General features: G+C 41.7%; 2 protein-coding genes across 2 annotated transcripts; both read left to right on the top strand.

Moving 5' to 3' along the window:
- Window positions 1–91: 91 nt before the first annotated feature.
- dnaaf10 (dynein axonemal assembly factor 10) lies at window positions 92–5180 on the top strand. Its single transcript, XM_028989867.1, has 8 exons — window positions 92–377; window positions 3199–3299; window positions 3373–3503; window positions 3814–3915; window positions 4071–4186; window positions 4381–4515; window positions 4613–4710; window positions 4804–5180. Exons 1-8 carry the CDS (start codon window positions 192–194, stop codon window positions 5009–5011), a joined length of 1077 nt encoding a protein of 358 aa, XP_028845700.1. The 5' UTR covers window positions 92–191; the 3' UTR covers window positions 5012–5180.
- Window positions 5181–10920: 5740 nt separating this feature from the next.
- Window positions 10921–11944, top strand: c1d (C1D nuclear receptor corepressor). Its single transcript, XM_028989589.1, has 4 exons — window positions 10921–11164; window positions 11285–11351; window positions 11441–11496; window positions 11598–11944. The coding sequence occupies exons 1-4, from the start codon at window positions 11024–11026 to the stop codon at window positions 11781–11783; spliced, it is 450 nt and encodes a 149-aa protein (XP_028845422.1). The 5' UTR covers window positions 10921–11023; the 3' UTR covers window positions 11784–11944.
- The last annotated feature ends 13690 nt before the right edge of the window (window positions 11945–25634 follow it).

The raw sequence follows: 25634 nt of genomic DNA on the forward strand, positions 1-25634 counted from the left end.
AACGCTTCCTTTAGTTTGGCATGCGTTTTCAGGCAGAGTTTTAGCCAGCTAAAAAATGGGTCCTTAGCCTGCGCTGTTACGTCAGTATACGTCGATACGTTGCTATATACAAGAGTTCATTTGCGCTAGCGTTCATTTTAGATCATCTTAGCTTTCTGCGTTTTGCGAATATTTGGTTATATGTGGAGAACATGTCAGCTTCTCTCGAAAAACCTCAAATCATTGCTCACATTCAGAAGAGTTTGAATTACACAGTGTTTGACAGCAAATGGATCCCTTGCAGCGCGAAGTTTGTCTGCGTCGGGAACTTTGCACGGGGAAGCGGAGTGATGCAGATATACGAAGTTCAACACGGGGAGCTTCAGCTGGTTAAAGAGGTGCGTCTTTAATGCACGCTTTCCATTTAACTAGACCTCTCGACTGCGTGAATTCCAGAAGGCTCGGCGGTCCGGTTACCATAGCAACCACATCACCAGAGACTTTTTTTTCTAACACTGTTTTCGGAAAAGTTGTTTGAAATAATCAGGCCAGGCGACGTAAAATTCTTTCACCGATCCACGGTTTTAAAATGCGGCATGTGATAAAGACTGTATCACAATTCATATAATAAGGGTTATTGATGTGAAAAATAAGGCATGCAAATTGCAGACGGCGTCCATACTAAGGCTGCACGATTATGGTCAAAATGGTAATGACGATAATTTTTTTATCAACACTGTAATGGCCATTATTAATTTATTATTTTAGGTAAAACTCATTTTATTGCACTTTCTATTTTAAAACAAACATTAAGTCAAAAGGCTTTCAAAGTTTTGAAGTTAAAAACCAGCCTGTCAACATTTTGTGTCTTTAGAGATGACCAAAGGCAGGTCACTATGAAAATTCTTAATTTTTAAATATTTAATATGAAAGATGAACATCCATTTACATGCTTGTGGTAGTAGCCTAGTGGGTAACACACTCACCTTTAGGGCTGCACGATTTGGGGAAAAAGACATATTGCGATTATTGAGATCAATATTGTGATATGCGATTGCAATATGATAAAGGACACTTACATTTACATTTATGGCATTTGGCAGACGCCCTTATCCAGAGCGACTTACAACGTGCTTTCAAGTTACCATCGATGAAGAGATCAATTCCGGTTCACTAGGACCCCAACTATGAATACAATCTTTTTATTCACTCTGTTGTAGATTCTGTACACAAAGTTCGACAACAAGAAAATTACAATTTAATCTAAATATTCTTTAAAGAGGAAGGTCTTGAGCTGTCGTTTGAAGGTGCTCAGTGACTGAGCTGTTCTGACCTTGAGGGGAAGTTCATTCCACCACCGAGGGGCCAAGACGGAGAAGAGTCTAGATGAATGTTTTCCTTTAGCGATGGAGGGACCAGGCGAGCAGTACTGGAGGCTCGGAGTATACGAGGTGCAGTGCGAGGTGTAATAAGGGCTGTGAGGTAGGATGGTGCTACTCCATGTTTGGCTTTGTAGGCCAGCATCAGTATTTTGAACCTGATGCGTGCAGCTACTGGGAGCCAGTGGAGGGAACGTAGCAGAGGGGTGGTGTGGGAGAATTTGGGAAGGTTGAAGAAGGTTGAAGGACACTTTCTTGTATATCAATGAAAAGTCGCATACTAATAGTGAAATGTTTACAAACTACTTATAACAACCTGAAATGCCCAGTGCTTTCAAAATACAATATTCTACTAAATTAAATAAATCACAAAAAACTCTTTTACATTACTGTCGAACGACCAACCCTGATTATATTTGGCCATTATAAAATCCCGTATTATAGTTCTTACGTTTAACCAAAATGTTGTTTGGAGGCTGACTTGAACTCAGGGATGCATAGCTTTGCTAGCTTAGCTAAGGTTAAGATTTGTAAACTGAGGTGAATTTCTTTAGGAAACCTTCAAAGCTTGAGAAAAGTTAACTAAACAGCTAATAACAGTCTAAATAGTTAATGCCTACGTTTAGCCAAAACGTTGTTTGGAGGCTGACTAGAACACAGGAATGCATAGCTTCGCCAGCTTAGCCTAGTGAAAACGGGATTTTATAATGGCCAAATATATTCAAAACAATTGTCCAGCCTTACCTATGAAATGTAATCCCCCGGGATCTGGTTTGGAGCGTACAGCGGTTTGTACAGCCCCAAGCAGCACAAGAGTGAGGCATTTTTATGCACTTCTCTCCATAGACATGTATATGCTTCACTCCACAGCAGAGCCTATCTCAATATGGCGGCGACGTTGACGTACGATGCAGCGCGTCATGCGGCGTCTAACCATATGTCTCCGAATCGAAAGTCATGTGACCAAACACATCACATCCGACTGAAGTGAGACTTCAGTCAGCTCGCAAACTTTGAGAGAATGAGAGAATGGATTGGATATGTTGCCGATCCAATCCATGTACTAATCATTTAAATCTCAGCTTTTTGCGTTCATGTAATCGCACAGACTGACATCGCAATTACGATTGCGATTAGATTAATCGTGCAGCACTACTCACCTTTGAACCAGAAGACCCAGGTTAAAATCCCACTTAATACCATTGTGTCCCTGAGCAAGACACTTAACCTTAAGTTGCTCCAGGGGGGGACTGTCCCTGTAACTACTGATTGTAAGTCGCTCTGGATAAGGGTGTCTGATAAATGCTGTGAATGTAATGAATGTAATGCTTATTTTGAAGAAATAAGGGCAGGTCCAAAAACAGGCATTTTCAGGTGTATATATCTATTGCCAACTTTTTCAACCTCAAATGAGGTACACTTTTTTTTTTTTTTTTTTTTTGCCTCATTCTGTCACAATTTGAGGTTGCCGCTCAGTCTTTTGCCCCCCCTGCTAGTTGGTATTTAAATATAAATATTTAATTCTGGCAGCCAAAATCGTGTTCACGATTATTGATTAATGCTGCAGCCCTAGTCCATACCATGCATTTTTTGGTCTTGTGTTTTATGTTTATGTGTGTGGATGCACAGTTTACCTGCACGGTTGAGACCTTAGACTAATTTCAGTACACGGAGAAATATGATGTAATATTAAATAATGATAATTGTACAAACAATATGTTCAATTGATGTCAATTGGTCAACATTTGTTTGATTATTTCATGATATAATTTTCATATGGTTTACTTGGATAAATATTTCAAAGGACTGTACTAATCAATATGTTTTGCATATCTTCCAGATTGAGAAAGCAAAGCCCATTAAATGTGGCACATTTGGAGCCACATCTTTACAGCAGAGACATTTAGCTACAGGGGATTTTGGTGGAAATCTAAACGTTTGGTAGGTAGTAAAAGTCCAAACAACTCAAATCTGTAATAAGTGAACACTTATGTGAATGCATTTATATCTGCAGGAACCTGGAGGTACCAGAAACGCCTGTGTACTCAGTACAAGCGCATAAAGAAATTGTTAACTGCCTTGATGGAGTAGGAGGACTTGGAATTGGAGATGGTGCACCTGAGATTGTTACTGGAAGCAGAGACGGTACATGATTGTTTTTCTTGCCCCTAATGAAAAAGTGAAAGTGACATGATTGTGATGCACAGCACACGGTGACACAATGAAATGTGTCCTCTGCTTTTAAACCATCACCCTTGGTGAGCAGTGGGCAGCCATGAAAGGTGCCCGGGGAGCAGTGTGTGGGGACGGTGGCACCTTGGCGGTTCGAGATTCGAACCCAAAACCTTTCAATTACGGGTCCGCTTCCTTATCCGCTGCAGATGTAAAATGAAATAAACAGAGAAAGTGTACTCAGAAAAAACAATATCATTAAGTTGCCTGTTACATTGTCCAGGAACGGTTAAGGTTTGGGACCCCAGACAGAAAGACACACCTGTGGCAAACATGGAACCAGCTGAAGGGGAGATGAAGAGGGATTGTTGGTCTGTTGCATTTGGTGAGTGTTTTGTTGTGCCATTAAAGGTGCTGCTTTCATGGGTTTGGTTTCAGAGCAACTCATTTTAATGAGTCAATTTTAGTGAATGAGCCAAACAGGCTGTATAGTCCAATTAAATCGTAAATAGAAATGAATTGAGTTTCAAATCTGTTTAGGTCATGCATTCAATGACCAGGATCGTTGTGTGTGTGCTGGATATGATAATGGAGACATCAAGCTTTTTGACCTCAGGAATATGTCTGTGCGATGGGAGAAAAATATAAAAAATGGGGTAAGTTAGTTGTTGTATAGTGTGTTTATTCTACTATTAGATAGTATATTATATTACTATATTAAATGAGTATTTTATTCTTTAAGAATGTTAAGTGTCTTACATTTTTTTATGTAATTAGATTTTATTTGTACATGATTGCTTGCTTTTTCTGAAACGTTCACCACTTTTTTTGTTTCATTTTAAACATTCAGGTGTGTTGTGTCGAGTTTGACAGAAAAGATATCAACATGAACAAACTTGTAGCGACATCATTGGAGGGGAAATTTCATGTTTTTGACATGAGAACCCAGCACCCAACCAAAGGCTTTGCTTCAATTTCTGAAAAGGTGAGTAAGATGGATGTGTTTGCTGAGAAGGCATAATAAATACTAAGTAATAATCTAATGTACACCAAGTCTTTCTGCACTTTATTTGCTTTTTAAGGCCCATAAATCTACAATTTGGCAAGTAAAGCACTTGCCCCAAAACAGAGACATCTTCATGACTGCAGGTGGAGCTGGCAATCTGCATTTATGGAAATAGTAGGTGTCTTTTCATCGCTAATGACAGGATTATTTATAATAGATATGCAAGATCTGCATTGTTTTTCTTCACTTTTAATTTGTGTGTTCCAGTGAGTACCCAGCCCAGAGGAGTAAAAAGGACTCGGAGGGTGTTGAATCCGGTGTAGCCGGGAGCGTGAACCTCTTGCAAAACATCACTCTGTCCACACAGCCAATTGCTAGCCTGGATTGGAGCCCTGATAAACAGGGACTATGTGTGTGCTCTTCTTTTGACCAATCGGTCCGTGTGCTTATTGTGACTAAACTGAACCGTGTGTGAGTATGTATTCCAATAAACAATGTTGTATTTTTTTACTGAATGCTGTGGATAGCAATCCTGTTTATTCTATGAAGACCCGCAACATAGATTTGAGTTAATTTATTGACTGCTTTCATTTCATTCACATTAATAAAGAGTTCCATACCAGTTTGTTACCATTAAGAATTAATTCTGTGTCGATGAAACTGATTGAATGGACCGATTGTACCAGTGTTCATATCCAACATTTGAATTTGAAAAAACCCTGAAGATCATAGTCATCCCCTGATTTACCATGGATTCCAGCATACACAGTCTTCAAAAGTATTTTTGATGTCTTGATGTATTTTTCAAGGTAGCCTGTAACAGAAATAAAAACACTGTTCATTAAAGGAACAAAAGTATGGCAGATTTTCAAATCATTAGTGTGGGACTTTCAGAGAGATGTTACATTGGAAATCTTGTTTATTTTTTAGCATTTTATGTTGGTTTGGTAGTAGCCTAGTGGGTAACACACTCGCCTGTGAACCAGAAGACCCAGGTTCAAATCCCACTAACTACCATTGCATCCATGAGCAAGACACTTAACCCTAAATTGCTCCAGGGAGACTGTCCCTGTAACTACTGATTGTAAGTCGCTCTGGATAAGGGCGTCTGATAAATGTTGTAAATGTAAATGTTTTTATATCAATCATTATAAATTGTTTATTATTTATTTTAGTAATCAACAATCATTTTCCACCTAAGGGGTCCTTTCAAGCTTTGACTGTATAATGCAGAATTACAATTGCTCTGGCAGGGGCAAATTACAGTCTGAAGTGCTGAGGCATTATGGTTGCTCTCACTTAAATCTGACAGTTCATGAAACATAATGGTTGAAACATAATTTGTTCAGGTTAATAATGTAGGCATTATGTGTTTGGTTTGAAACATATGGTGCTCACTGGTACAAGATGGCGACAGATTTGCAAATTTTTTTGGCTGATCCCATAACCGTCCCATAGGCGATGAGATTAGGGCATAGCAATGGGTGACCATAGAGCTCCTCCTCCATCAGAATTCGAATGATCTGGCCTGTAATAAAGGCATCATTGTATATCTGCTCATCAGCTTCAAATAAAAACCTGCCATAAACATCTACAGCAGCCAGTAGGTCTGGTCTTCATGAGCAAGCTCTATGTAGGCATCATGGCTTTGTAAATTAAAAAGTCCAACAGGCTGGTCCAGGTCTGGACATGCACTCTCTGGAATAACATTCAAGTTGAGCTTCAGCAGTGAAGGTTAAATGCTAGTTTCAGTGAAATATTTTGATGAATCGTCTTACCTCAGGCACCAGAGAAATTACCTCCTGGTACACAGTGCAGGCCTCACTGAAAGGGAAGTGATTGTCATTGTGAAACACTGCAGCACAGCAAACGGTGACACAACGAAATGTGTCCTCTGCTTTTAACCATCAGCCTTGGTGAGCAGTGGGCAGCCACGACAGGGGCCCGGGGAGCAGTGGGTGGGGACGGTACTTTGCTCAGTGGCACCTCACTGGCACCTTGACAGTACAGGATTCGAACCGGCAAACTTCTGATTACGGGGTCCACTTCCTTAACCGCTAGGCCACTACTGCCCCTAAATGGGGCATCTGCTCATCTGCTGGTCATAAAAGAGCTCTGGCCAGGCCAAGCTGAGGAACAAAGGTCTTGCAATTTAGCACCTAAAACATTCCAAATATTCAGAACTCTTGCCTTACAGTATTTGAATCTTTAGCTGATAAATTTAACAACATGCAAGTTCCCACCCTCAGCTTGAGGGCTGAACCCCGGTGTGGACCTGATGGGAGAGACCTGGGTTTTAGGACTGGAGTCTTGGATTAGCTGGAGTTTTAGGGTGGTAGTAGCCTAGTGGGATGAGACACTCACCTATGAACCAGAAGACCCAGGTTCAAATCCCACTTACTACCATTGTGTCCCTGAGCAAGACACTTAACCCTCAGTTGCTCCAAGGGGGGGACTGTCCCTGTAACTACTGGTTGTAAGTCTCTCTGGATAAGGGCGTCTGGTAAACGCTGTAAATGTAAATGTCTTCAGTTGTGTTGGTGCTACCACACATCCCCTGGATTTACAGATGTATTTCTTTATTTTAGGAGGATGCAGACTGTAGTCTTTTAACAATAAAATGACACATAAAAAATCCAGCCACTGGGGCTGCATGTGACAGTGTATTTCTGGAGAGAGTTGCATCAGGAAGGGCATCGGCATAAAAACCTTTGCTAAATCAATTATGCAGACAACGAGATTAGTTGATGGGAGCAGGCGCCTGAAACAGTGAAAGAACTGTATGGCAAGCAGTAAAGCAGTCTTTTGAAGGCATTTGCTTGGTTGCAGGGGTCACCTTTCCAGTTTGCAAAGCCAACATGGGTTTGGATTTGGCTACAAGCCTTTATCCTGCCCGTCCTCTCCCAAACCCTGAGCTGTTCCTATCGGCCGTCATTATAGGCAGCTCTGACACCATTTCTGTTTCGCATTTTGCATGTTGGACTGATTTCTCCGTTTGTTGTGCTACATTTCCTGCCACCATTTCTGCTCTGAAAACAGGAATTCACTCTTTATATCTTTCTGTTGTCATTCTTTCCTTCTCAATAACTGTAGAACGTCATAGGAAATCATGTGATAATTCCTCTGACAGTTACATTAATTTGCCAGGAATAAAAAATCTAAAGTGATATCCTGTTGCTAGCCGCCCCTCCAGCTCGATGCTGGCCTGGAAGCTGAGGCAGGCTTCTGCCATGGCCGCCTGGCCCCTTTCAGACTCTGGGTCACAGTCGTACTGAGCCATCTGGGCCTCGCCAAGCAGACACATGGCACGGTCACAACACCCAGTTAACATGTCTGCCCCAGAGCGAAAAAACATGATCCAACGTGATCAGCAAGTAGGTATTAATGCCTCGAAGAATGTCAATATTCCTCTGGATGGGACCCCCACCTTCTCCTGCAAGTCCAGCAACTCCCGGGTAGGGGTATATGGAGGTGAGCCGTAAGTGACTGGCACCTCTGAAGAATCCAGTCCTGACTGCTTTTTTTGCTGGACAAGGACCTGGAGGAGTGCATGGTGGGCATCCAACAGCACCCACTCTAACTGCTGGACCAGCTCTGCCCGACCAACACACTTGATCAAACTTTGCATAGCTAACAGCACCCCTCTACCTGCCTGGGTTGGGAATCAATTTTCTGTAGAACTTCAAATACTGCTCAGCCTGAGTGCAGAGCTCCTATACAGTTTCCTGGCCAGTTGCTCTCTGTAACGTCCTCTCCCAGTTCCGTACCTACATGGGGCAGTCGTGTTATTCCTCTGACACCTTTTACGTTTATGTCATGTATTTACTTGTATGTACCTCTAACATGTGGTTTGTCTTGATTTCCATAGTTGCTGGGCTTGTAAAATGTTTTTTTGTACCAGTAGCTTCCTGTGGTCTCATGAGAAAAAAACCTATGACACCGACGGCAAAGAAAATGCAAGTAGGGGTAAAAGCTGTACAACAAGCTAGAGGCTATTTCTAACAAAAATGGATCATGAGCATGTGTGAGGTTCATAGGTTTTGCTGAGCTGAGCTTGCACTGAGGAAAAAATGAGCCATGCGTGAAGAACTACAGTCGATGGCTTCTTTTAATATTGCAGTCTTTTAATATTTCATGTTGACCTTCGTATCCAGCTCAGTGGGAGGCTTGAGTGGACACTCCTTTACATGGGATAGAATCTCGGCTAGTAAATCCAGTAGCTCTCTAACACATTATAAACATTATATTATACACCAATGTGCTTGCGAAAGGCAGTAAACCCAAAGGAATATTAACTGGAAAAAGTTGGATTTCTTTCAAACCTCGATACACAAAGAAACACTTGACAGGTGCAATGGACGTTCTCTCTTCCAGCTCTGGAACTTTCCAACTCTCTCCTAATGGGGAGCCATTTATCTAATCTAACCATTATCTGTTGCGTGCTCAATAAATATAATTTTGTCATATACAGCAGAAAATAAGGTTGCCACAGTGACTATTTACTCTTACATTATAGTAATGACCCAGTTCACAAGCTATAGTACTGACAAATAGTTCTATGGACTACTGTGACGCTTATTTTAGACGTATTTACCCACGAGTACCCACGGGTACCCATGAAAATAGGGGTCAAAAAATAGATATCAATGGAACTCAACAAAAAAATTGCCTAGAATTTATAGCAGCGGGTAATAACTGGAGTTGTGTCCGGCGGTCGCCTCGAACTTGGGATTTGGCGCCACCTGCCGATGAAGAAGTTACTGCAGCCGCGGTGTCGCCGGCGACAGCGCCCAGCGCTTCCTTCTCTGCGACGCGCATCTTTTAATCTGGCACCTTGGCCAATATCGTGGCTAAACAAGAATGGGAAGAACGGGCGATCAGGTACGAAATCAAACATGAATCCACAGTTTTGGCAGCTCTGCATACGTGAGTATTCGTACAGACCTGGATGGAGCTGAAAAGGCTCGGACATCTTGGCAAAACTCGCAGACAGTTTAGTGAGAGCAATATGCAAAATCTTCAGCTACAACAACTTCAATGCCAATTTCATTCAGTCCTTTGTCAACTGAATTGTCTTTGAACCAATACCATAAATCTATAACAACAACAACAATGCTACTACCTTTAATAATAATATTAGTGAAATGTAATTGTGTCATTGAACTGTTGTTTGCAGTTTAAATAAACATACAGTACAGGCCAAAAGTTAGGACACACCTTCTCATTCAATGTATTTTCTTTATTTTCATGACCATTTACATTGGTAGATTCTCTCTGAAGGCATCAAAACTATGAATGAACACATGTGGAGTTATGTACTTAACAAAAAGTGGAGACCTGGCCTCCACAGTCACCGGACCTGAACCCAGTTGAGATGGTTTGGGGTGAGCTGGACCGCAGAGTGAAGGCAAAGGGGCCAACAAGTGCTAAACACCTCTGGGAACTCCTTCAAGACTGTTGGAAAACCATTTCAGGTGACGACCTCTTGAAGCTCATCGAGAGAATGACAAGAGTGTGCAAAGCAGTAATCAGAGCAAAGAAACTAGAATATAAAACATGTTTTCAGTAATTTCACCTGTTTTGTTAAGTACATAACTCCACATGTGTTCATTCATAGTTTTTATGCCTTCAGTGAGAATGTGCTCGATACATAGAATTTTGTCATATACAGCAGAAAATAAGGTTGCCACAGTGACTGTTTACCCTTATATTATAGTTACAACCCAGTCTAATTCTCCACAAGAGCATGGGAGCTTTTCTAAGTCACAGTTATCCATATTATCTTCTGAATAATGGAGGTTTGGGGGGCTTCGATTTTGGCACTTGTTCTGTGTTCCTGCTTCTGTAACAGCACTGTAACCACAACAACATGACCACAATCTATTGTAAATTTCCCACTTGTGGGGAAAAAAAAGGATAATCTTATCTTATCTAGATGTTGTTACGGTGTCTTTCATTACAAACCACAACCAACATGCACCTGCTTTTGCAGTGTTATTACTTATGTGACACAGAAAAAAAATTCACCTGACTGATACATTAACATTAATGTTAATTAATCAATATCTGATTGTTGTAGATTCGAAATTTTAGAAGGATGGATATCTTCCTGTACAGAAGATGGCGACAGTGAGCCTACTGTGGTTTAAATCGCAAAAACTGTTTTTTTTTTATCAAAATAAAAGCTCTGCAGGGAAAACCAAGTGTTCATATATTTTATTTGCTAATATTTGTAGTGATAAAATATGTTAAAGAATCAAGTAAACATTTGAATATAGTAACATATTCCAGTTAACTATACAGTTCGCCTGTATTGTTCACACTTTATTGTTAGACTCGGCTTTAATTTTTACCCGGAAGTGGTTTTGTTTTGCTGCACGTGGACGCGTTTCTGGCGTGAGAAATCGACGGTGCATCGGCTCTGCGTGTCGATCGTAAACTGCACTCTGTGTCTCAGGGTTCGAGGGTTCGTCTTGTTATTGAGGAAATGGCCGAGGGTCCGGAAGACGCCACGATGGAAGATTTTCCTGCGGAGATCGGAGAATACCTCGCCTGTTTCGACAGTTCGGTGACGTCTGTGAACGATGTTGTGCAGAAACTAATCTCCGCGTCCAAAAGCGAGCAGAAGGTAGGCGGCGTGTTGTGGGATGCACGAATTCCCTTTGCTAACAGCTGTAAAGTATCGAATTGTAACTTCTTCTCGGTGTCACCGTACGATTCGTATGATTGTTCACCTCTCTGGTTTTAGCTGGACCCGCTGGAGCAGGCCAAGCTGGACCTGATGTCGGTCTACGCGCTTAATTCACTGTTTTGGGGTACGTGTTCTGTTTTTTTTTAGTTGGGCTCTTGAACCCTTTTTTTTTTTTACTTCCCAACTAAAATTTTGTTTTGTTTGGACCGCCAGCCTATTTAGTGACTCAAGGAATTAATCCAAAGGATCATGGTATCAAACACGAACTGGTAAGACATCTTCTTCATACAATCATATTTTTACTTAATCAATTGTAGTAAATGAACCCCAAGTAATTGCATTGGACATTAAGGGAATCATAATCCCACAGGAGCGAATTCGGAAGTCCATGAATAGGGTGAAGGAAATCTCAGATAAGAAGAAAGCAGCACGTCTGGATAAAGAAGCAGCTTCTCGGTTTTTGAGAAATGCCATGTGGGATGCTGAGGAGTACAAGAACAAGAACAAGGCCTCGGCTGAGCACCCCAATAAGACAAAACAGAGGAAACTGAACTGAGGATGGAACGTTGGACTTCAACGGACACAGGGAAGAAACCCAGGAGTACATTTTGATATCATTGCTTTCATTCTTGGGCTACAGGATGTTTGACGTTTCAAAAAAAAAAAAGTGGACACTGATATGAAATGCTTTTTTTTTTTTTAAGATTAAATGGCATGTTTTGTTTGATTTTAGTTTTAAAAACTAAAAACTAACATTTTTAGTTTTTTTTCTTATTATTTTTATAATTATATATATATATATATATATATATATATACACACACTTTGTTGGCTGATCTTGGAAATGGTTAAAATAGTAAAACTGTTATCTTACCCGCTGGACTAGTGGCTAAGATAATTTTTCTCTCTCTCTCTTTTTTTTTTTTTTTTTTAAATTATTAATGTCCATCTGTTTAGTGTTCTTAACATAAATGACCACATGGGCATAAAGTGTACAGTGAGTGGAACATGGCCTTGGTGCTAAAAATCCTGTACATGTTTTCATCTAGAAGAATTCTGAGTGTACCGAATGTTGAGTAAACTCTCTGAAGCCATATCAAGAAGACACAGTTCCATGACAAGCTCCCCATGCTGCAGTTTATAATGCAGGATAATATAAGCAGCTGAGGTTCTGTGGGAATAATTAGTTTCCGCGTTGTATACAGTTGGCAGCCTTCAGGCTTTAATTAGCTGGCTCCCCTGATGTCGGCATGATGTACCTTTTTGTCTGAGATGCCTTTTGTTGGAAAGTCTTTTGGTGAATGTCCACGAAATGTTGTGAGTTAAGTCCTGTGTAGTTTAAGCACTAGAACTCATGACACCAGCTTGTCTGATTTAACGTCCATGTTGTTCCTCTGGTTAATGGATGGGGAGAAATCTTAGCCAAGTATAACCAATATTATCAGAAGGCGGTCTGAATTACATGGCTAATCGCAAAATAAATGGACCCTGGGTAAGGGTAACTGAAGAGACCTGCAGCCTCACGCATGTGGAGAGCCCTGTTAATAATGCGGTCAGGGACACTGGACCGTCTCACGGTTGGGAGGAGTGAGCCAGCAGGAAAGTGTCTTTTCCCTGACTCTTTATAACACTCCTGGTCTTGAAAAGTGCCAGAGCCAAGTGGAACAAGCACGTCTTCACGTCAGGGATGTAAAAATTCGACACTGGTACTCGGAACCTTCAGAAGTCTTTGGTTTCCTCATAAGCTTCCAGTCCAACTGGGAGAATAAGTCCAGATTAAGTTCCTTAGTTTACCGCACTTAGAAACTGGTGAAACAATGGCTACACACTTGAGACTGTCTCATTTTAAAGAATTAAATCATTTTTAGGGGCTGTAATTATCCATAGACAACTGTGTTTGAAAGGTTTAGAAGAGACAGCATAGAAAAGACCATATTATTTCTATGATGGAAAGTTTGTGAACAAGCTGTTCCTTATTTTATAATTTTTATATTCACCAATGGAAATGGACTGAAAGTATAGCTAATTTTTTTTTTACCAAATCAGGGCATATATGAAGCTATCAGAAGGAGCATTTTTTAAAAGCATTTTTGTATATGCCCCCTTTTTCTAATTTTCTCAATGCTGCAAAAGTTTATTGTGTTGATTCACTTAGATTAAAATGACAAAATATATGTCCATAGGCAAGACCGCCTCTGGGAGACAACTGGTTTGTTCTTACATCTCAATCTAGAGCTGATTCCTTGCGTGAATGAGGCAGGTTATTTACGGTGATTTGTTTCTACTAGTAAACCAGTGTTAGTTGCCGGGCTCATCGAGTCTCCAGATCTACAGCTGCAAAAGGAAGGGGGGGTCCAATCCCCCCATCCCTCCCACCTCTTCTACCCTAATCACCAGCCATGACCTCTGCAGCGGTGGCGTTGGGTCTAAATAAATGTGGCGGGCCAGGACCCTGCGGGATTTCTCCCGACTTGAGTGATGGAGTGGAGCCTGACCCGGGGGCTGTTTATACAAGCTCTACAAACATTCTTCACAGTCATTTGTGCCACCTTCCATTTCCTTTGCCTTGTGCAGAAGGACAGATTAATCAAGATAAGAGATTTTTATATCCTTGCCGGGCTGTGTGGGACAAAGTTTGCATTTTGAAGCTGCCAGTTCAGTGAAGACCATGAAGACCCCTCACTCTCTTTTCTCCTATTTTCTCTCTTCCAAGGGAAATTACAGCATGCTGAGAGTATGCGCTGAGGGTTACCGAGCTTTCACAGCCACAATGAATAGCGGCAATATATTGTAAGTCAACAGAAAAGGACATGGGAACATTTCTGTGTTCGGACCAGTGGTTTCGTGGCACAATACTTTTTTTTTCCTCCAAAAGCATGCTAGGCCTCCTCAGTGACCACCACTCACCAGCTATATATCTCCTAGCATGAAAAAGCACGTGCTGAGTTCCAGTGATGGCCATTTGCTGCAGATATGAGAAATATCCACCCAGCTTTCGAAGGCCGAGGCCCAACAGCCCCTCCTAAGCCCCCACTTCCAGCCTGGGTCGTCTCCCCAAGAGGAGGTGTGTAATGGATTTCATGCTCCCCATCGTTTGTAAGACAGTGGTTTATTCACTGGCCAGAGGAAGGCAGCTGTCAGACATATATATATTTTTTGTGAGGAATGTTAGTGTCTGTCAGACAAATGTAGTGAATTTGGAATTTTCCCAAACGATAAGTGGTGGTTTTAAAGAGCGCCTGTCCACACACAAGGATGGCCTGTCCCCTAGAGGGATAGGGCGAGGAGAGGGTGTCTGGTGTGGGTTTTCTCGGGGAATCACTAGGATCAGACTCCTCCCGGTGAGCAGCGCTGCAGTGAGAGGCAGCTGTGTGTGCTACAAGCAGAGGACTCATTATTCTCCGAGAACTCATCTCAACAGCACACGCCATTTTCCTGGACCGTGCATTACAGCTGTGCATAAAACCTGCAAACTGACACTGGATTATTTTATTTTTATCCCTGTGCTATGCAAGCAGACACTGGCTATTTTTTATATTCTGCTACGTCTCTGTATCGCTGCTTGGATATGTCACTTTATGTCTCACAACATTTCTAGTCACACACACGTATCATTCACTCGTGCATCTCATGTGGATTTTGATGATGACAAATATTGAACAAAGCAGTCATGAAGGTAAAAAGAAGTGACTCATCAAACATACTTTGCTTTCTCCAAAATTAATTCAACATGTTGCATTGGATTCTTCAAAATGGCTCCAGCTTAGTTTCCATAGAAGAAGAGTGACTGGTAGAGAATATGACTATAAGAATTATGTTTTGTTGCTCTTTTTTTGATATATGATAGGTTTTATTATGCTGAATTAGTAGTGATCAGGGTCACATTATGCTCTGTGTTATAATCGTGTGATGTTGTTGAATATAAACCAGGGGCAGAGTTGACCGCCCATGGCCTATATGACACTGTTCCACATTGTTTGCCAATAAAGTAAGTTTTTTGCCCATGGTAATTATCAGAATGGACAAACGAGGTGTGTTGACCCTCTGCACCACCACGCAGTGCACTTACTGTTTGCTTTGAAGAGAAGAACCCATTCAGTGTTACAGCGCGCACAAGGCCACTTCTTCTTCGGCCCCATTTCTCTTCTCCCTTGGTGAAATAACAGGGTTTATAGATGTCGATACTGCCACTCATCCCTCTCTCATGTCTGTGCTTTATGAGTAGCATGGGGGCTTGTTGAACCTGTGATGTCAAGCTCATCTAACGGTGGCTGAGGGTGCAGTAAACTGTGTGGGCCTCTTTGTTTTATGATGTGAATGGAGCAGTGGAAGGAAGGCTGGGGAGCTGAACGCTGTCCACATTCCTTCTCTGCGGCTTCTCCATGCTCATACTCATATGCAGATATTATCAGACACTTTTCATTTTTTCCAATCCAATGTTTTGTGTTAAATGATATCGATTCAGATCAATTTAAATTCCGGTTATGTGCATTCATGTAAATGATGCAGTGTATGCATAGTTTCTTTGTAGCTTATAGCATTTGAAAACTTCTCAGGAGCTTGATTATACTTCATTTTTGCGATATTAATCTACATTAATATGCCATCGGAAAGCGTGCTCACGTAAAAAAAAAATGTATTCGACCTGACTGTAGTTCCAACAACCAGCCGCTAGGTGTCAGCAGAAGACAGCATGTGGCACTCCACACCACAAACGGAGATGTGAGCAGAAGATTAGCGCGGCCTTGGCTGATAATCACGCTCATCACGCAAAGAAAACAAAATCAAGAAGAAGAAGACGTGGTAATGATAGGGGCAATTGTTCTGGATGTCTTCTGCTGCAATTATTTCTGATATTATTCTGCTGCAATTCACTGCATTTCAAGGTTGTGCAAACAGACCTTTTTTGAACAATTTCACTAGAAGCCTGACATCTACCGCCGTCACAGAACAAAATCAACAAAATGCATTTTTAAAACATTGCCATTGCTTTGTGAGAAAGTAAAACATGTACAGGGCTTTAAGTTTAGCTATATTAAGTCTGTTAATGGAGGGGTCTGTTTAAAAATACGAGACCTGATAAGGGACATGTCTAAGATGTTTTATGTGCACGTTTGCATAAACCCCTACAGGTCTGAGCACTGAATAAGGATGCATGGGATCAGCTCCAGTGTTCCAGTGTTCTGAGTGAAGTTTAGGAAGCAGCTCGCTTTGAAACAGCTGCAGTCTAGACTGTGATACTTACATAATATCAGGAGGAACATTTGAAAAGAGTCTCAACTGATATGGGTGGCGAGTAAGCAGATCTGTTTCTCTTCAAAAACGTCCACTTTCAGGCACCCTGTCTGGACACGGAGTGGGAATCTGTCAGACTCAGACACTGCTGTGCTGAGCAGTCCAAGTTGGAGTTCAACCCTGGTCTGTTTGCTCTTCCTGGTATTGTTTAGACGAGTTGGGAAAGCTGTGGGATCATAGGCAGGTGTTTCGCTTAGGTCCCACTGAGGCTGGGCCAGAGCCAGGCCAGGTCAGAGGTGGCACTGGAGGCAACAGACATGTTGGTAGCTCTGTTCACATGAGGCCTGCGGACTGTTCCCCATATTTCCTCATCACCTCAGTTCAACCTTGGCAGTACACAGCAGTGACAGTAAAGAAAACTCAAGAAAACATGGTCAGTGTGTCAGAGACATATGCATACACTGGCATATTTATTGATTTATATAACAGAATTATTTGCAATTAATGACTCAAAAAGACATTTTTTGTGTTATTTTGTAACAATACTATATTTTGTTAGCATGTTTTATGAATCAATACAGAAATAAATAACATGACTATACAATTTAATTTTTTATTAGAATACATAAACGTATATGTATTGTATTTACCAAATGTATTGCAAATAATTTAAAAAGGAGTCCTTATGAAATAAAATACACCTACTAGAAAATCTGATAAAGGGCTGCATTTAGAAATTTGGTAATATAATCCCAATAAAAGAGTTTGCCAGATGGAACAGTGTGGGTAATGCAGCATGTCTTATTTTTATAATGATTGAATGAAAATGAATACATTTTGGTTCTTTTATTAATTGCTCACAGTTTTCCAGGCCGACATACACACACACACACACACACACACACACACACACAAATATACATGAAGTGTATTTAATTGAAACTGCGCTCCATGCTTTTCCTCTCCAACTTTCTCCTCTGCAGATGCTATTCGGAGCAAGAAGGCGAGCAGTAGGAAATGCCATGGCTAATGTGAGTGGCCTGGGTCTCTAATGACAGTCTGTTATGTCCTATTATGTCTAATTGAAGCAGAATGTGTCATTAACTAATCGTGCAGCATTTTCCTTGCTTGAAAACCCCTCTGCGTGAGAGCCAGGGTGGCTCTCTGCTGGTCTGCTGACGCTTCAGAGCAGGGTAAACAGTGGGCCCGCCAAAATCACGCTCTGATGTTTAAAGAAACATCATTTATCACAGCGCCAGACACCTGCAGGTCTGACACTTTCACCCGGCCTTAATTGATGTTGCGCAGGATTGGTGTTCATTGGCAAGTGACCATAAGTGCACCACAACTTTACAGCATTCAGTCCACCTGCTGACTGTTTTTTCTTTTTTAATCAGTCAAATGACAGTCAATAAATTGGAATCCTTTGTTTTCATGGCGATAGGGACAAAGTGGTATGGAAAAATCGGGGTCTTGTGATAGAACTCTGCAGGGCCCGCACTGGTGTTTACCAGAGTTCCTCAATGGCCGTGGCTGGGCACAGGTGTCTAACAGACACCAAGGCCAGCCCTGCCTGGCAGGTAGTGTTGACACTCTGATAAAAAGAGGATATTGAGAGGCCTGTGGGTTCGAGTCAGAGACTGAGACTATTGTGCTCCTATTGACCACTTTCCCGAGGGGAACAGATTCAGTAACATGTTTTATCAGGGGATGTGTGAAGAGGCTTCTGTGGGACGTGGGTGTGATGTGATAGTATATCACAAAGTGAATGAGCAACAGGTGGCCATGGGATAGTGATCTGGGGTCTCTTTCCCTTCTTTTTTCACCTACACACGTCAGCATTGTTGAACAGTTAGGTAATATATGTCCATAAAATTATTTGGTCTTACATACATATTGCAGTTATCACAATAATCTCAATATATTTTAAACCCTCTTCCATTTTACCCACCCACTCACTGATCAGAGGTTAAACAATTATTTAACATGATCTGTCTGATGAAAAGTGCAAATTTTACACAAGCTGTTACACCTTTTTAGATTAATTTTATAAAAGGATCACTTCAATTAGACCATATTGCCCAATCCTTCACATCATAACATCAGTCATCAAACTTTTTTATGTAGTACTTTTCATGTTGGTACAATTGGTTTTCCACATAAACAAAATGTGTAAATCACATTGTATAACAATCATTACAAGGTTGTATGTTATGATGTACATTCTATATCATCATTATCTAAAATTCTGGAAAAGTCTAAAGAGCTCACAATCTTTCAAGCTCCACTGAACATGGTTAAGTACATTGAATGGTGGGAACTCATTATGTTTCCTTCAGACCTCTCTCTTCATGTTCATTTGGAGATGAAGGAAGATGACTGTTGTACTTTAACCACAGGATGTAGGCTCTTTCCTGTTGGCCAGAGGTCACTACATGCCTGCCTTGAGGATGGGGGCTGAGAGGTCATTGGCATGCCCCTGCTGCAATGCATTCAGGTTTTTGCCACAAAGTTTGACAGCATTCACAACTGGTCCAACATTTTGGTTTGTTCCTGAACATCCACAACATGCCTTTGAAAAATGAGATTTGAACATAATCATGTGTGCCCACATCTGTATATTTTAACCAACTTGAATGGTCCTTAATCTCACAAACGCATTTCCTTATGCGTCCCTTTCCTTTGGTTTCACATGAAATGTTACAGGGCCGTTCCTCCAAAATCTGTCTGGTCTATTGTCAAGATGCACTTAATGCAAGAGTTATATTTCCTAGCATTAGTCAGATAGTCTGATCAAAAGCTTTCATGAGCATTAGCAGCAGCATTGTGGTGGTGTGGAAACCATCAAGATGAGCTGTGCTGTCATTGGAAAGAGTATTACCAGGGGACTACATTTAGCAGTCATGAAGCAGCCGTCTCTCCACACAAACTCCTGTGAAAACAGCCTGCTAATAACTAAAAAAGCAACGGGTGACATGCAGCGACGTGCCAGCGCACACAGTCTTTGGCAGAATAATTGGGCAAGAACTGTTTGGGCTGAAAACATTGCAATTTGGACTCTTCATTATACACTGTTTGATAATTAACAACATCTGTTGCCCAGGGATGCGTTTGAAAACAGACGTATCATTTTTTCCCCTTTTTTTTCTTATCCAAGATTGGCAAATATTATTTAGCTTGCCTGCCAACACATATGATACGTGTGCGACCTAAGAGTTAAAGCTCATTTAGGCTCATTGACACCATGAAAGACCAGTTTAAATATATATATAACACACACACACACACACACACACCATTCCCAGGCCTCATACATGCTAACGTAAACTGTGGAAAGGGTCACAGGCTGCAAGCATTGGATTACTCATAAAAGCAATAGTGATGTTTGGGCCAGAAGTTATAAAACCTTGGCTAAACCACATATTGGCTAAACATATTGTTTAAAAAAGCAGTCAAAAGTTGGACAGCCAGCATTAAAACCTTTTTTTTTGGAAGCAATGATGTTTCTTTTCCTGCCTTTTCATTTAAATAAAATGGATAAGATGCAAAATATCACAATATATACATAACATCCACTGTTTATGAAATTCATTTATTTTATATAGATCATGATCAATGTTAATTTTATAATACATTTGAAGAAAGTGAGTCATATTAATGATTAGGTTTCGGGTTCCAGCATATATGTGCAGAGTTTGCATGCTCTCCATGTTGGCACGTTTTCCCCCAGGTTCTCCAGTTTCCTCCCACCCTCCAATGATATACACACAATGTAAATACACAAATCTAAATTTACTGTAATTGTGAGTGTGTGAATGGACGGTGTATGTGTGGCCTTTGGTGGACTGGTGCCCTTTTCTGATGACAGTGGTGGCCTATTAGTTAAGGAAATGGGCCCATTATCAGAAGATAACCTGTTCGAATCCCGATCCGCCAAGGTGCCACTGAGGTGCCACTGAGCAAAGCACGCGTCTAATAAATGCCACATATGTAAATATAAATATTAAATAAATAAATAACAAATGCCAGCCAATTAGTCAGGTTTATGTTGAATTGTCACAAGCTTTATCACTTATCACTGTACCTAAATGGCAGACATGCCCACAGGATTATCCCAGATAGACATTAAATGCATTTACATTTACATTTACAGCATTTATCAGACGCCCTTATCCAGAGCGACTTACAATCAGTAGTTACAGGGACAGTCTCCCTGGAGCAACATAGGGTTAAGTGTCTTGCTCAGGGACACAATGGTAGTAAGGGGGATTCGAACCCGGGTCTTCTGGTTCATAGGCGAGTGTGTTATCCACTAGGCTACTACAACCCTGCCCTTGTAGTAGCCATAAGTACACAGACAAAAAAATGACACTTTCAGCTGAAGCTTAGTGAAGTGATTGTCATTGTGATACACAGCAGCACAGCACACGGTGCACACAGTGAAATGTGTCCTCTGCATTTAACCCATCACCCTTAGTGAGCAGTGGGCAGCCATGACAGGCACCCGGGGAGCAGTGTGTGGGATGGTGCTTTGCTTGGTGCTTTGCTCAGTGGCACCTTGGAAGATCGGGATTCGAACCGGCAACCTTCAGATTACAGGGCCGCTTCCTTAACCGCTAGGCCACCACTGCCCTCAGTGTTTAGTGATTAGTGAAAGCATTTAGTGTCATAAAGGGAATCACCACTATATGTGCTATTTTTGCCCCTTTATGGCATGTAGACTGTGTCCAAACAGTGAGAGCAAGCATGTAAACACCTGAATTACTATCTAATAATACGTTATTAGACATACAAAAGCATAATGACACAATGACATGATATGTAACTGAATAGTCAATAGGAGACACAAAAACTATGTAAAATGTGCATAGAGATGTGCCTACTGATCAGGCAGCCACATGTAATGTCTGCAGATTTGATATCATCACTGTTTTCTCCAAATGCATTTATTTCTGATCACGTTTTAAAGACAGTCTAGTAATTTTCAAGACATCAGTGCTTCAAAAATATCACTCAATATTGGCAAAATGATGATAGGGGTAAAATGAGTTTTCACACTTTACTTTACTTTACTTTACTTTGTTTAGCAGACACTTTTATCCAAAGCAACTTACAAGAGGAAGATTCTCGTTTGATTTCTATAGAATATTGAGTTTACAAACTAAGAGCCCTGATAAGGCTCAAACTTGTCAGCGAAGAACATGCTCAGAGATTGTTAGGTGCTAGACGAAGAAAAATTATAATGTATTTATACATTCTTGTATTGTTTGTGCAATGTGTACGCATGTGCGTGTGTAAGTGTTAGATTTGTCTATAATACTTTTTGAACAAGAGGGTTTTCACCTGCTTCTTAAAAGTGGTGATAGTCTCGGCTAGTCGTGTGGAGGAGGGCAGGTTGTTCCACCAGCCAGGGACAACAGAGATGATTGGAATCGGAGACCCCGTGAAGAAGGAATTTTTAGTCTCCTTTCGTTTGCTGATCTGAGAGAGCGAGCAGGAGTGTAGCTAGGTAGTATTGTATTGATATAGGAGGGTGCAGTTCCATTTACAGCCCTGTAGGCGAGAATCAAGGATTTGAACTCAATGCGAGCAGCTACCGGGAGCCAGTGTAGAGAGATGAGAAGAGGTGTAACATGGGTGTATTTTGGCTGATTGAAGATGAGACGGGCTGCCGTATTTTGGATCATCTGGAGTGGTTTTATGGTGACTGCAGAGGCTCCAGCCAGGAGAGAGTTACAATAGTCGAGTTTGGAGATGACCATTGCCTGAACGAGGAGCTGCGTAGCCTGTTGTGAGAGAAAAGGCCGAATCTTGCGAATGTTGTAGAGAGTGAACCTGCAGGATCTGGAGATCGCAGCAACGTGATGGTTCAAACTCAGTTTGTCATCTATCCAAACTCCAAGGCTTTTTGCAGATGCCGTGGGTGTTAACAGTAGCGATCCAATTTGAACTGAAAGGTTTTGCTGAGGGGAATTGTTGCCCGGAAAGATCAGAATCTCGGTTTTGGATAGGTTGAGTTGGAGGTGTAGCTCAGACATCCATGCCGATATGTCTGAGAGACAGGCTGAAATTTATTGTCACTGCTGAATTGGAATATGAAAAAGTCTATGTACACCCCACACAAACCAACCTCTCTTCTCACTCTAAGTGAATCTGCCTTTCATGGTGTTTCTGAAGAAGCATGTTAAGTGGTCTACTCTCACTGTGGTTGCTGTGTGTGGGTGCTTTAATCTCTCATCCTTCCTTTCTATGCATTGGAGGAGAGACTGTTCTTGGGTGGAACCCACCAGAATCTGAATGACTTCCTCCAGTGTAGAACCAAAGAACAGCAGGCACTGCAGCATTTCAGCCACACTCTCCCACAAAACACACAGTCTTAAAACAATACAGTCTTAACCCACAGTGCTGGAATGTCCTTTTGTTTAAATTGATCCATTTCTCCTGGTGGCCTGACTGGCTAGCAATGTAAATAAAGTGAAGTGATTGTCACATGTGATACACAGCAGCACAGCACATGGTGCACACAGTGAAATTTGTCCTCTGCATTTATCCCATCACCCTGAGTGAGCAGTGGGCAGCCATGACAGACGCCCGGGGAGCAGTGTGTGGGGACGGTGCTTTGCTCAGTGGCACCTCAGTGGCACCTTGGCAGATCGGGATTTGATTACGGGGCCGCTTCCTTAACCTCTAGGCCACCACTGCCCAATATATATTGGCGATAATAAATTGAATACAGAAAACACACAAAAATGGTCAAGGAAGACAGGTAAACCAGCTATAGGGTTATAAACCAGCTATATGGTTATAGCTGGTTTACCTGCTTTGCTTGCCCATTTTTGTGTGTGGCCCTATGGGCTCACTAATGTAGGTGAGGAGCACAGGTGTCCCTATGTTGACCCATGTTCACCACCTAAATGGTCACATGAGCATCAGTCCTGTGTTCATGTGGATGTTACTTTGACACCTACTTCCTGAGTACAGGAAATTATGTCATCTGAAGGCAGTTTTAGCAGGATAACACACCCTGCCACAGAGCAAAAAGGTATTTGTGGAACATGACAAGGTGTGACTTCAATCCAATTGATCATCTGTGTGATGTGCTGGAAAAAAGTCCATTCAATGAAGGCATAAAAAGATCCAAATCACTACCTTAAGGTGCTTTGAAGCTTTCTCAGTATAACAATTTATAATTCAGATTATTAAGCAGTAATATTCAGTTTAGATTATGTTTTTGCTATGTTTTACAACAGGCTGATGCCACCAACGAAGTTGTTGCATCTACGTTTCCAATCTTTAGTGGGTGGCCTCTCTGTTCCCAGTGCAAGTTTGAAGGGCAAACACTGTAGGATTTCATGTTTCCATAGGGAACCTTCTGTGTTCAGGACACTGGCCAAAGAAACAGCTGTTATGTTGAGTGGCTGACAATGCAAAGGTGCCTCCCGTGCCATCCACGATCATTTTCCCCCCTTAACGAAATGACAGAGGGCTATGTCATTGATCTGTATTGTACACCTGATACCCAGCTGTCCCAGAACACGGCCAGCAAGTGAAAAGACAAACCATTTTCATCATGCACCGCCAACGTTCCTTGCAGATAAGAGGGTACATGGCTGCAGAAACATTATACACTCTACTGACCCCTCCAGGGCAGTGACGCACACAGTTCTCAGCGTTGCCGAGCCAGTGCAGAGTTTCTCCGAACAGGGTTTCTTCCAGGTGAAAGTGTGGCTCCATGAGGGCAACAGGAGCTCACTGCTGTTAACTCTGGATCATGAAGTCTTTCAAAAACCACTAGCCTGTTTGCATCTGTCTGCATGCCTACAACGTGCACCATGCAACCCTTGTGCAGGGGATTTAGCTCGGTAAGGATATAGAACAACTTTAATCTGGAAATCCATGCATTTCACAGACAACCTGCCATCGTTTATGCCACGGTTATCTGCTGTCTTTCCACAGGTGTTAGTGGGTAGGACCTTTTCTGGATGGTATATGCTTGGAGGTGCTGGATGATAAAATGACCAGCCACGGATGCATATCTGTATAAATACTGTATAACGTGTTCTGGAGAGAACACCACATTCTTGTAAACAGTTATTACACAATCGGCTCATTAGATGTGGACCCCTTCCGGAGAACAAAAACCAAAAAGTTGGTCTTATCATCGTCACACGGAACGTATGTCTGGGTAAACAGGGGTTGTCAGACCACCTTGAAGCTGAATTTGTGATCAGCGCACCTGCCCCGTAATTATAACCCTGCGAGCAGCCCCAGAAATGCGCTGGCGGAGGGGAGTGGAATTCAATCAGTGGCGCTGTAATGAGTTTCTTTGACGTTTCACCTGTTCCTTTTCAGGGCAGGCCTCATCAGACAGGATATCTTACAGGCGATGAGTGTCAAATGAAAGAAAAGGAGGCTAGCAGGCTTAGATGACACCTTCTTTTTCTTGCCTTTTTTTTTTTTGAAAACAAACTCATACCCTAAAGGTGCAGTTCTTCTCTGTGTCCCCCTTCCTCCTGTGTCCCCGAGACGCTGTATTGAAGAAACCATAAAAACAGGTAATTGAAACTATCTGGCAGGTATTACCAGATTAGGATTTAGTTTTTTTTTTGTTTTTTTTTATCCTTTAAGAACCCAGAGATATTAGTTTTAATATCTGTCACGGCTTTATTCTTTAAAGGTCAGCCGCCGGCTTGTGTGTTGCCCTCTTTATGTCTTTTTATCCAGTGTGCTGTATCTGCTGCTCCAAAAATCCACAGCTTTCTCAAGCCTCAGGTCCCAGGGGAATAAAAATATCGCCTTTGGAAGTAGGTTACAAGCTAAAGGATAAAGCCAATAGCTCCTGCGTCTTATTTCCACCCAACTCCCCACTCTCACTCTCAATCTGTCGCTTTTCTCAGCCCTCACCTCCAACTCTCTCTCACTGGCTGATTGTATTGTGTGAGGACTGGCTCCATTCCAGCAGCTCAATTCAAAGATGTTACTCTTATTGAATTTCATCAAGGAGCGATATTTATTACCTCAGAAAGCTACTCTAACCCCCCGGCAGCTCAGATGAACCAGGTCCCCTTCTCTGCCAGCACCTTTTTTCTCCTCTCTTCTAATCTGATGGAGTCAACAATTGCTGTTTGACGACCCTTAGACCTGTTGAGGCACTTAATTCAGACAGACAAGC

The sequence above is a fragment of the Denticeps clupeoides genome, chromosome 8 (assembly GCF_900700375.1).
Source record: "Denticeps clupeoides chromosome 8, fDenClu1.1, whole genome shotgun sequence".
NCBI lineage: Eukaryota > Metazoa > Chordata > Actinopteri > Clupeiformes > Denticipitidae > Denticeps > Denticeps clupeoides.

Bases quoted from the DNA above. Each gene is read 5' to 3' on its own strand.
- dnaaf10 (XM_028989867.1), top strand. From the start codon at position 192: ATGTCAGCTTCTCTCGAAAAACCTCAAATCATTGCTCACATTCAGAAG. The intron at 3,504-3,813 runs GTACATGATTGT...TACATTGTCCAG, and splicing joins TGTTACTGGAAGCAGAGACG to GAACGGTTAAGGTTTGGGAC. The intron at 3,916-4,070 runs GTGAGTGTTTTG...AAATCTGTTTAG, and splicing joins TTGTTGGTCTGTTGCATTTG to GTCATGCATTCAATGACCAG.
- c1d (XM_028989589.1), top strand. From the start codon at position 11,024: ATGGCCGAGGGTCCGGAAGACGCCACGATGGAAGATTTTCCTGCGGAG. The intron at 11,352-11,440 runs GTACGTGTTCTG...TTGGACCGCCAG, and splicing joins GCTTAATTCACTGTTTTGGG to CCTATTTAGTGACTCAAGGA. The intron at 11,497-11,597 runs GTAAGACATCTT...ATAATCCCACAG, and splicing joins ATGGTATCAAACACGAACTG to GAGCGAATTCGGAAGTCCAT.